The following is a 12,510-nucleotide window of genomic DNA, read 5'->3' as shown; positions in this document are numbered from 1 at the left end:
ACTTGGAGACTGATCTTCAAATCCTCAACTTCTGACCTGCTATCTTCTTCCTGCAACTTGATTAGGAAATTCTGGCACATCACTTGAACCTAATTCTAATCATTAAAAAAAATCCTACAAGTCATCTACTTTCAAAATTCATAAGTGATCTCAAAACAACCAGAGAAAGAAAGTAATTTTATTTTTCCTTTGATCTTTCCTATCTCTCATGGCAATATGAATATCTTGTCCATTCTGGAAATCTGGAGCATCCTAGCCTTTCTAGATTCCTAGCATCAATGTTTGGAGACAGGAGGGGGCAATTTACATTTAGTGATCAGCTATTATATACCAAGTGTTACCTAATGAAAATTACTTGGGAATAGTACTTGTGAACTCATGAAAGTGAAATTCTCATGGGGTTATCCATGTTTCTGTCCACTCGGCTTCTATTTTCAGCATAAATTTTAATTCTGGAGATATTCTTTTCTGAGGAAAGGAAGTAGGAAAAACATAGAACACCATAGTCACCTCGCAGTGAAACGGCAGCAGCGGGCCATGGGAGCAGAATGTGCAGAGAGGAAAACAAGCATTGTCACAGCATCCTTCAGAGCCCCAGATGCTGTGGATGCTGGGGCTGTACAGCTGGCATCTGACCCAAGGGTTCACACCCAGAAGCGATGGAACTGGCCAGGGTACTACTCACCGGGCTGTGTGCCCTGGCGTGTCTTGCCCAGTGGGATGCCTTTTTCTGATTCTCCAAACGCCTACAGTCTTTTGGGTTAGTGGAGGCCCTGGACACACCCTTCCCATGAGGAATTGAAACATACAGTAAGTAAACAAAAGACTCTTCAGAAATCTGAATTGTTTAATTTAGAATTTGAATTTTGAGCAAAAGACTGATTGTTTTCAGAAAACAGTACCAAGAGACAAAGTAAAATGGAGTAATTGTTCAGGGGAGATCAGTGGGAAACAAAACTGTGACGGAGGAAAGAGAAGAAGACAGAAGAAAGTGTATGACTCAGCAGAGGCATCTTCCCTTTAGCAGGAGGGACACCCTTTCCTAACCACACCAACGTGGGTCTTTAGCTACTTACTCCCCCTTAGTCCTTTGTAGGTATTTTACCCTCAACTTGCTCAGCTGGGTATAAGGCAGGAAGGAGACAAACAGAATCTGAAGGCCAGACCTCAGAGACAACAGGTAAGGTAAAGGATGAGAGTCATGAGATTAAAGATAATTCATGACAAGTCATTTTATGGAACAGAGTGCCGCTCTCTCCTTCACTCTTGCACACAGCAACTGGCAAACAGACGTCAAGTGTCCCCCATCCGTCCCTCCCTGAAAACAATCAGAGGGGATCTTTTAAGGAAATGGGATGGCTCAAAAGACTTCTGTTCCACCATGGAACAATTATGGTTGTAGATAATTACAAATGTTATTGATGTGACAGTAGGAAAATTAAACAGGTAGAAGTTGGGAGGAGGAAGGGAAGAAAGAGAACTAAAGGGAAAGGTGAGAACTCAAATGCCTTCATCTTAGAGACTGTAAGTTCATCATTTATGGAACAGGAAATAAAGCGCTAAGTACATTTACTTAAGTTTAAAAAGAAAACAGTAAGGGATCTAACCGGTGATGTACCATGGGAAATGGGTGGGAGGGATATGTGATGGGACACACTCTAAGGGAGTGTCATTCATCATATAGTAATTAAATGGATCATTCCCTAATGTAACGAATCACATGATAGCATGATCGTAATATGAACAAATATATGAGAAGAAACAGTTAAAAATTTAGAAGCGATTGCCCTAGGGGTCTGAGTTTAGAGAAGAGGTAGGTCAGGGGACTGTTGCTTGAAATTATCCACTTCTCTTCTCAATTGAAAATAAATTAAAATATGCACGCATCATGAATTAGAAAAGGAAATGTAGGGCTGCTTTTGGTGTAAAGGCTGAAGGTGGTTGCTTCATTTCCAGGCATGCTGTAGATCCATTTTCCTTTTATTTTTCATGGAAGAGCTTATTACAGAACTGACTTTCTCTCTCCTCCTTTATTTCAGGTAAGATATTTAACTAGGATATTTAACCATATAATGATAGAAATTAATATAGAAATCTATATTCCCATCACCCATTTTTTACTGATACTAACTTTCTGCTGCATTGGTCCATATCTTTAAAAACATGTATTTGGACTTAGCTTGATAAAATTTTATTTACAGTTCTGCATTTCTGTTTATGATTGGCCTATAGTTATTCTTTTAATATTTTTCTATACAGGGTTTTGCCATCAAGTTAATACCAGCCTCACAAAATAAGCTGAGGACTCTTTTTTCCTGCTTTTTCTATTCTTCAGAAATTCTTTGGATGAGTCTTTGAAATTTGGTAGATGTTGTTATTTTGTTGTAAGTAAATTATTAACTACTGATTGAATTCATTTAATGACTAGAGTTCTACTTGGGTTTACTATTTGTTTTTGAGTAAATTTAGATCTATTGTTCACTCCATGAAGCATTCAAACTTACCTGAATATAGTTGCTAGTGTACTATATAGTAAAACCATATTTATTAAATGAACACTATACCTATAGCTATTTCTTTCTCTTCATTCCTAATCCTTTTACTATGTCATCTCTCTGTGCTTAATTGTTCCCATGTTGCCTGTTTAAGATTCAGCTTTCTATTTTGTCAATCCTGTCTAATATTTTTTTCTAGTTCATTAATTTCTGCCTTCATTTTTCTTTCTTTGTACTTTTTTAACTTCTTGAGCAGAAATTTTAGCTAATTGGTTTCAGTTCTAATCCTTTCCTAGTATCTACATTTAAGACTTTATTTTCCACTTCACTGTCACTGTATTTGTACCCCACAAATTCTGATGTGTGTGAGTTTTATTTCTTTTCAGTTTTATATATCAGAGCTGAATATTAATATATAATATTAACATATATTTTTTGTATAAAACTATTTTGTACTTTCAAATTTTTTTTCTTTGACTTACACATTATTTTGAAGTGTGTTTTTTATTTAAAATATTTTTGGGGTAACATTTCTGCATAATTTTCTAATTTTACTGCGTTGTGATCAGGGAATTTAGTCCAGATGCTATTGGATTGTTAGGATTTGCTGATACGTGCTTTGTGATAGAGTTCATGGTCTTTTTTGTTTGTTTGTTTGTTTGTTTCATGAGCTTTACCTAATATGGCATATAGAATTAATTATCTTACTGATATAGAGTTCTATAACTCCATTAAATCAAGCTTTTTAATGGTACTTTTCAAACCTCCTGTATCCTTACATCTCTTTGCTTGGCCTATCGATTTTTAAGAAAGATATGGTAAAATCTCCCACTATTATTACAGAGGTATTGATTGCCTCATTCTAACATTTGCTTTTATTCATTCTTAGGCTTTATAGTTATGACCTCTTGGGTTCAAATTTTTTAATCTCCTTGCTAACTTGTTCCTTTTATTATATTGTGATGACTCTATTTCTAATAATCTTTTTTTAATTTAAAGCTTATTTTGATTGTTTTGGTATTAGCACACAAGATTTCTTCTAGTTAGAGTTTCTCTGGTGTATCTTTTCTCATCCTTCATTTTCAGTCTTCTTTTAATTTTTATTTTTTTAAATTTTTTTTAAAATTATTTATTTATTTATTTATTTTTAAATTATTATTATTATTATTTTTAATTTTCTGTCTTCTGTACCCTTATAACTAGTGGTATTTTGTGCACATCATATACAGATGGGTGCATTTGTTAAAACATTTTTAATCCAATATGAAAATCCTTGTTATCTAACTGGTCATTTAAATCTCTTTGCATATATTATGAAGACAACTTGAAGCTGAGACAGTTAATGCTCATCAGATATTCTACGGGCCTTGTATTCTTCCCAGTTTCCCTTATAGTTGGATTGAGATACGTGCGGACTTCTCATCAAGGGACCAGATGTGCCCAAGGCAGGTAAGAGCCAGCATGTCTCTTCCTTCATTCTCTTTCCCTGTTAGGACAACCATGGAGGCTACATGGTATTGTGTAGCTACAACATGGAGAAAGGTTGTCTCCCACACACTGGGTGTGATATGAGACATAAACTTGAATTGTATTAAACTACTGAGATTTCAGGAGTTTTTTTCTTGAGGCAGCTATTAACAGTCACCCTGACTATTGTATTTGGATTTAACTCAATCACATTTTGTGTTTTACTTATACCTTTTTTCCTTCTGTTTTTCTGTTTTTTTTTTTCTTTTTTTTGCCTTTCATAGAATTGATTGAAAATCCCCCTGTCTACACATTTTTTTTCTCTCTGCTTATTTGGAAAGCATAGCTGTTTGCTATGGTTAATTTTATGTGTTGACTTGGCTAGGCTAGGATACCATTTTTTTTTGGTCAAACACCAGTCTTTATTTTGCTGTGAAGGTATTTCTTAGATGTAATTAACATTTAAATCAGTAGACTTTGAGTAAAGCAGATTATCCTTTATAGCGTCAGTGAACCCCATGAATCTGTTGAAGGCCTTAACAGAAAAGACTAAAGTCCCCCAAGGAAAAAGGAATTCTGCCCCCAGACTTGACTTTGAACTCAAAACTGCAACAACTCTTCCCTGGGTCTCCATCGTGCTGTCCTGCCCTGGAGAATTCAGACTTGCCAGCCCACAATGACATGAGCCAATCCCTTAACATGAATCTCTGTCTGTATATAGTACATCCTATTTCTTCTGTTTCTCTGGAGAACTCTGATTCATGATGCTATAATTACCCTCAATGTTTAATACATATACGTAATGAAGATTAAATCTAACCAGTTTTTAATTCTCTTACCCCAAATTCAACAACTTGAAAAATGTTAACTCTGACCATCTGTCCCATTTTTATGTTATTTTCTTATTTTTCAGTTCTACTTTTTAAAACAATTGCACACATTTGGTAATTATTATCTTCCTGATTTTTATAATGCTACTTATATTTGTACACGTTCACTATTTTTTGTTCTCTTTTGCCTCTTTAATCCCCAGTGTCCTTGATTTTGTTGCTCTCTTGTTTGAAGTGTATTTTATTGTAGCTCAGTGAGCACCTGTGATTGGTAAACTCTGTCTTTATTTATCTGAAAATACCATTTTTTTTGTCCTCCCCTCTGAATGAGATGTAACTAGATAGAGAATTCTGAGTTGACTGGCATGTTATATCAGCACCATGAGGATATGAGTGCATTGTCTTTGGATTTCTATCATGACTTCATAGGAAATATGTTAACTGAAAAATCTTTATTCCTTTCTAGAGAATTGCATTTTCTCTCTGGATTATTTTAAGACTTTGTTTTCTTTTTCTCTTTGGTTTCTGTAGTTTAACAATGATCTATCCAGGTGTGGACTTAATTTTATTTATCATGATGGGCTTCCTTAACTTGATAAATCATATCTTTTACCAGCGTTTGAAAATTTTCAGTATCTCTTTTACTATTACTACTCCCCATTCTCACTCCTCTCAACTTCTGATACTCCTAACAGATTTCTATAACACTTTTACAGTCTATATTCCTCATCTCATACACTCCTTTTATGTTTTACCATATTTGTTGCAGTCTGGGTAATGTCTTCAACACTTTCAATTAACCTGTTCTCTTTTCCTTTTGTGTAGTCCTCCCATTCAATTTTTAATTTTAATTCTATATATTTTTTATTTTTAGAAGCTTTATTTACTTCTATTACAAATTCCCATAATCATCTTCTTTATTTTTTCTTTTTATCACTCTTTTCTATTCATTCTTTTTAACATTTCAATAATTTAAACCTTTTTATTTTATATTCTCTTACAGATTTTTTAGTAATCTCAGGATCAGGTTACATATTTTGCCTGCTTACCCTTTTTCCTGGCTGACTATTTACAGTGTATCTAATCAGACTACTCTTCTGTGTCCTTCTAGATGCTCTGGGGGCTCCAAGAGCCAGGGCCAGTTCCCCTCCTCTCTTCCATTCAATTTTTAGCTTGGGAAGCCTTGTACCATATGGATGGCATACATTTGGACTTCAATTCGTAAGCTTGTGTCTTCAGCAACTTATGAGAGACATTTTTCACAACAGAAAGCATGAAAAGAAACAAGGCTCCTTGGCGTGTTCCTGAGCTAGAAGGAGTGTTCACTGATGACAACAATTGATCCAAAGTCTTATGGTTTTCCATACTTTCAATTAGTCAAAAAAGACTCCTTCTTTTGTAGGTTTAGGATGATGTCTCTGACGTCTTCTCTCCCTGATTGGGCTCTAAAGTCCCAGTTCCTAGACATACGATCTATATTTATGTTCCGAATTCACTGGGTCACCAAGGTGCCAGCCCTAGAGTGTGCCATACTATTTTACCTTCATTTTTATCTTTAGATTTCCCTTTATTTCTTCTTTCTAAAATAAAATATGTATTAAATTTGGGGAGTTAAAATTTAGCATTTTTGTGAATTTCTAACATTAGGATGGATCTGAATTAGCTCAGGCTGCCATGTTATCAGAGCTTCCTGACTTTCCTTTAATATCCTTATTTTCTATCAGGATGTTTCTCCCCACTGATCTGCCACATAAGAGTAAATTTACAAACATCCAATGTATTCTGTAGACTCTTGACCTTAAAGAAAGAACAAACTCCTTTTGAAGTTTCTATGGGTTTTTACTCTCTTCATATTAAGGAATAAACAGTGGGAAGTCACTTATAATAATAGCAGTTCACATATTTATGAGAATCAGGTGTCTGAGGCTTTAAACTTACTTAATTTTAGGTATATTTTCCTCCTGTAGAATATAATGTTTTCTAGACTTTCCTCCCTCTCTTTAGCTCATCTAAGGCCTACATAATTACTTCCCCAGCACTGTTCTTTACTAATTACCCCACTATTATTATTTTTATGAGAAAGTGCATTACTTAACAAATTGCCCTCACTATCTTCTGAATTTCATATTATTTTTTTCCTACATATGCGTGGAAAAGATTATACTAAAGATATTTATGTTTGTGGATCCTAGGAATGAAGGGTAATTGTAGCAAGTGAGAGACATTGAATTTGGAGAATAAAGAGGAAGACCACGTTGTGTACTGGCGTTCAAAGCCAGTATAAATCAGTTTGTAATGCTGATTCTTAGTGAAGATCACTGAAATTAATTGAGACAGAGGATCCTGGGCTGGAGGGTATGAAGGAACATTGCTGGTGGTGTGTGTGTGTCTGCGTGTGTGTGTGTATGTGAGAGAGAGAGAGAGGTGGGGAAAAGTTTCACACAATTAACAGTGACTGCAGTGTGAAGAAGAAGGTACAAAAGAAAGAAGAAATCTTCAGTTGCCATGGGAAGTTAAAAAGTGATTCTTTTAAGTACAAGATACCTAGGGAAGATGAAGACTGCTGATGTTTTCTACACTGAACTATATATCACAGAGCACATTCCATTCACTTCGAGAAAGGGAGAGGGGGAAAGAAAGAAAGGAAGGATGACAACATTTCAGAACAGGTGGAGATCTGGATCTTTCATGATCATAAAGAACCAGAACTACAGATTTCATTAGAGCTTACCCTTCTTTTTTTGTTGTTGTGGTCTGCTGTTTGGATATACCAGATTCAAGTGCATAGCACCTAAGAACTTTCCAGTGGAAAAGGGCAGAGGGTCTCATCTCAGTGCCACCACACTGTAACTGTGCTATTGTCTCTGGATCCAGCAGTATATGAAATCTATTTTTATCTACTTCTAAAATCTGATCTAGTTGATAATATAAGGTTTTAAGTTCACCCATGAAATGGCAATTTTTTTTAAAGGTTTAAGCATTAAAGCAATTAAGACTAGAAAAAAAAATTACCAGATCTTTATATTCTATTTTGCAAACAGTGACATAGTTTCTTTCTCCTTCTCCTTGCACCCCACAATGAGAGGTATTAAATGAGACGTTATCTTGGAGCTTGCGTGTAGGGAAACAATCTTTTGTACCAATAATACAATAATAGTATTTTCCCACCCAGCACTGACAGAAAAATAGTGTTTGTTTTTTCATAACGTCTATGTTCCTAAAATAATATTTTCATAATAAATTCATTTTAATATTTAAATAACTTACATATGCAAGACACGAGGCTGTTACTCTTTACATAGGAACTACACTACAAACTTGAATTGCTTATAACTTCCACTGCTTATTATTTAATTAAAATAAAGGATCAACCGTCTCCTCACTCATATTTTCCTTTCAATTCTATTCTTGATGATGTGTTTATTACAAATAGGTAGACTTAAGCAGATTTTAAAAAAGTGAAGTGGTTTTAAAATTGCTGGAAATTATGCTTTGAGATTATTCTGCTATTCATTTGTTCCTTTTCCTGTGGTGTTTTCACTGCTTTTTTTTCTTACATTATCTCATGTCCATTTTCCTCACTGTAATAATTGGTTGTTTTATTGCTTGTCGAACATGTCTTTTTTCTCCTTGTATAAATCCCTGCTTTGTTTCTTTGTCCTTTGTCTCTAACTCATTGAAAACATTCTTCTTTGTAGGACTAGACTCAAGCGACTCTTTCATACATAAATAATGAACTTAATCTTACTTGTCCATGTTTATCTATAGCTCTAGCAATAATACCAGCTCTTACATTTATGGAATGCTAGTACTATCTAGGTAATTGCTCAACCTAATGGCAAATAGATTTCTTTCCCAGTAAAACAGAACTATATCATAATGATATTAAAATTAAAGCTTTATTTATCTTGTTCATGAAACAGTCCAACAAACTTTCTGGACAAAAATCAGTCTTCTGTGTGTTTGCTGATAGCCATTTAATAAATCAGTGATTCTCTTTAGCACTTATTTTGTAATTTTTCAGATATTTAATTATTTTTACATGGTTTATGGGAAGAGAAAGGGAATACCAATAACAAGGGAACACACTGCAATGCATTAAAATTTGTCCTTCTATGTTTGAGGTTGGCTGGTCTATTATGTATAAGCATCGGGGTTGGGGAAAAGTGAGTATTTCGTGTTGGCATGAACATGAGAGTCTCGTAAGTGTAAAAACTTACATTTGGGTGAAAATAATATGTCTTTCACATAAAACGTTAAATGAAGCAATGACAACAGTGAGATTTTTATGGTACAAAAGACTGTAAGTAGGCATGAAAACATCGATGAGAATGACATTCATTCATTCACTCGTGAGTGTCTGCTATTTGCCAAGCACTGTGCTAGATGCTGAAAAAGCTCATCCAATAAAACACAGGTCAGATGAAAATGGTGAACTTGAAAACTGGGGTCTTCAAATAGATTTGAAAAATGGTTCATTTTGAAAGAATGACTGAACATAAGGAAGTTTCTGCAGTAACTGTGTCATGATTTTGAATAAAAAATAAATGCAACATATGGTACTAGAGAGCTCATTCCAGAGAAACCAAAATAGTAGTAATTGCTGATGCAATATGATGTTTTCACTATGCCCATAAGAGAAGCCCTCTTAGAGTGGCAAATATTTCTAATACACCTGAGATCAAGAAAGCATTTGTGCTAAATACCAAAGCAAAGAAGATATTGATTTGTTCCTTCAACATCCACCATTTATACATATTTCCTTCACAGTCAAATGTCCAATCAAGTTTTTTTTTTCTTTCTGAAATTCTGATGTATTTGGGAGATTCTGTGTGAAGCCAAAGGAGTAAATGATGGTTCTAAACATTTTAACTCATCATGTGCTTCCTATGAAATGTTTTTTGACCTAAAATAGTATTACCAAGATTTATCACATAACTTGTTTAAAAAGTGTTGCTCTTCATGTAAAGAATGAAGATTTGTCACTACTGAAGACACTCAGATAATGTGCTATAATTGGAACCTCAAAACTCTAAAACATGAATTGCAAATTTATTGTGAACAATGACAGCAGCCAAAAGTTGCTTTGAAAGTAAACATTTCAATTGATAGAAATAGTATAAATATTTTAGAAGTATATGATCTGATGCATTTTATATAATGTGCACTTTATAATCAAATTTTACATAGAATCAATTTATGTGACTGTAAGTAATGGTGTCAATTTCCAAGGCACCTTCATACTGAAGACATTTGGAATAATAGTGATAAATTTCCCTCTTTAGAGTCTTTTGTTTGACTGTTTTTCCTTTGCAAATTGGTGGCACAAACCTATTTGTCATCTTTTAAAGACCATTATCAGTACTGGTAAGTAGTGGGTGGCTGAGAAAAAAGTTCTGCTATGATTACCGCACATTGAGGATTTATTTGGGAGAAAATTTAAAAGGAGCCTTCGAAAATAATTCCAAAAAAAATTCTAATTTACTAGGATTTTCCAGAGCTTATTTACATTTAAGAGATTTAGTTTAGATACTTACTCAAACAGATTGACCTCCATTCTCACTACATAACACGGTTTGTTTCTTACCAGTTCTGTAGCTTCATGTGCAAGAACTTTGGCTTCTTTTGCAATTTTCTCAGCTTCATCAATATAGTCTTTAATATTGCTGTAAGCTTTGAAGGCTGCAGTGGCATTGAAGGAGATGTTTTTAGCCTCATCAAGGATTCTGTTGAGATTACCCCCAAAAAAGAACATCAGAGCAGTTGGTACTCAAATGAAGAACATCTTACTTATAACAAATGTGGCTTCCAAATGATCATGGCTAATATAATTATGATAATTCCAAGTCACAGTGAGAGATCTACTTACTGTATTATGTTGTAGTTTTCAGTTTAAATGCGCATTCCTAAATTATTAAGCTATGAAATACTACCAACGTATTTTTAAGTACTCATAGCATTCTCCAGAAGTTTCTGCAACCATGTGCACCATGCAAGTATGAGCAGTGAGACAATCCTTTATGTCATTTGTGACGCACTCTACAGGTTTCAGAGCACTTGTTCCACATTATGGGAATGAATTTCACAGAATCTCTTTAGAGTAGCTGCAATTCTCAGATGAGGACAAATGAATCTCAGGTGGTTATATAGCTTGTCCTAGGTCACATGACCACCATGTCATTAGTTAAGGACATGGATCCTGCATCTGCTGACTTCTAACTTACCACTCCATTTATCACCCTTCATGTGAAATTAGCAAAATATCATAAAATTGTTATAAAATGAGTTGTGTGTGAGTTTTGCCCAGGGTCTTCAAACATTAATATTTTCCCTTTGTATCAAGTATATTAAGCATTGGAACAAAACTTTACACATGGAATACATTAAATACAGATTAATTGAGGAAAATTATTCTTGGGGCTAATAGCACCTACATTCTTAGGACAACTCCAAAATTGCAGGGGAAGCCTACCTGTTATACCTAGAAGGCTGTATATTAGTCAAGCACACCTCACTACATGCCCCTCCCTCATCCACTCGTATAAGAATCCCAGCTACAGTGAGCTGTTAATATACAGGAATATGTAGGATCTCCCTGGAGTTTGGAAGAGTGAAAAAAAAAGACTTAACAGCTAAGTATGGAGCCACATTTTTCAAAAGCCACCCTTTTAACATTAAATAGTTTTGATTCCATTAAAAATATAAAACTGAAATTTGGAGCAGAATGTGTTTATATATTATTATTTAAAATGCTAATAAGGCAACTGCTGTGCTGTCTAATAAAGAACAGAAAATATTTTTTCTAAGTGTAGCCTAAGGCAATGTCACTCCCCACCATGCCATATTTGAATCCACTTTTAACTCAGACTTTTGATGCTGCTCCAGTAGAGCTTCGCCCAGACCCTTCTAATTACGCTTTTCCACAGAAAGGCCGTGTAGCTCGTATGTTCATAATTACAAAAATCAAGACTGGAAAGCAATTCTCTACCGTTTCTGTTAGTGAAAACTTTTGGACCCATGTCAAGATACATAGATATTCCCAACAACAAATGACATACCCATCAAGGACAGCAGATGAATCATTTAACTGAGCCGCATGGCTCTCAGCCTGGGACACCTTCTCAGCAAGCTTCCTGTCCTTTATTTCTTGGGAGAGGGCATCTATTTTATCTTTCAGATCCTCAGACATGGAGGGCAATTTATTCTGAATGTCTTCAACATACTGATATGTAGAGAAAAGAAGGCATTTAAAGTAGGTAAATCCAAGCCTCCTCTCACTTACTAATTTCTCTTAGAGATATAATTACATATGCTTAGTTTTTTATGAGACTTCAAATTTACTAACCTAGCAAAAAAAGAATAGAGAATAAAAGCTGTGATTTAATCAAAGAGATTAGGAAATTTATGAAGCCAGTTTATACCAAGAAGAACCTAACCATCTTTCTTTAAAAAAAGATAGTATAAATGCATAAATGATAGTCATTAGGATCTTTTAGACCATTTGCATTTCTATTACCAGGTATCACTGTATATTAGTTTTTACTGCGTTAGGAAGTATGTTAAGAGTCTGTTTGTAGCTTTACATTTCTTTTGGCTGATGTTACATGAATATTGAAGCAGATCGTAAGTGCTGTCCTGGGAACAAGAAATGCCTTCCATCATTGTGAAAACAAAAGCACAGGTTGGTGTGAGTGTGTGAGTACCCTCACCAGACACTC

General features: G+C 34.7%; 1 protein-coding gene across 1 annotated transcript in view; it reads right to left on the bottom strand.

The window, feature by feature from the left end:
• LAMA2 (laminin subunit alpha 2) overlaps positions 1-12,510 on the bottom strand; it is a 518,385-nt gene that overhangs the window by 88,182 nt on the left and 417,693 nt on the right. Inside the window, exons 39-40 of the mRNA XM_072965855.1 lie at positions 11,851-12,014; positions 10,380-10,518 (exon numbers count right to left, since the gene is read on the bottom strand). Of these exons, the coding sequence (XP_072821956.1) occupies positions 10,380-10,518; positions 11,851-12,014 (303 nt within the window). The remainder of the gene's footprint in view (positions 1-10,379; positions 10,519-11,850; positions 12,015-12,510) is intronic.

Source organism: Vicugna pacos, chromosome 8 (genome assembly GCF_048564905.1).
Source record: "Vicugna pacos chromosome 8, VicPac4, whole genome shotgun sequence".
Lineage (NCBI taxonomy): Eukaryota > Metazoa > Chordata > Mammalia > Artiodactyla > Camelidae > Vicugna > Vicugna pacos.
The sequence above is the reverse complement of the archived record's forward strand: the minus strand, read 5'-3'. Positions and strand labels throughout refer to the sequence as shown.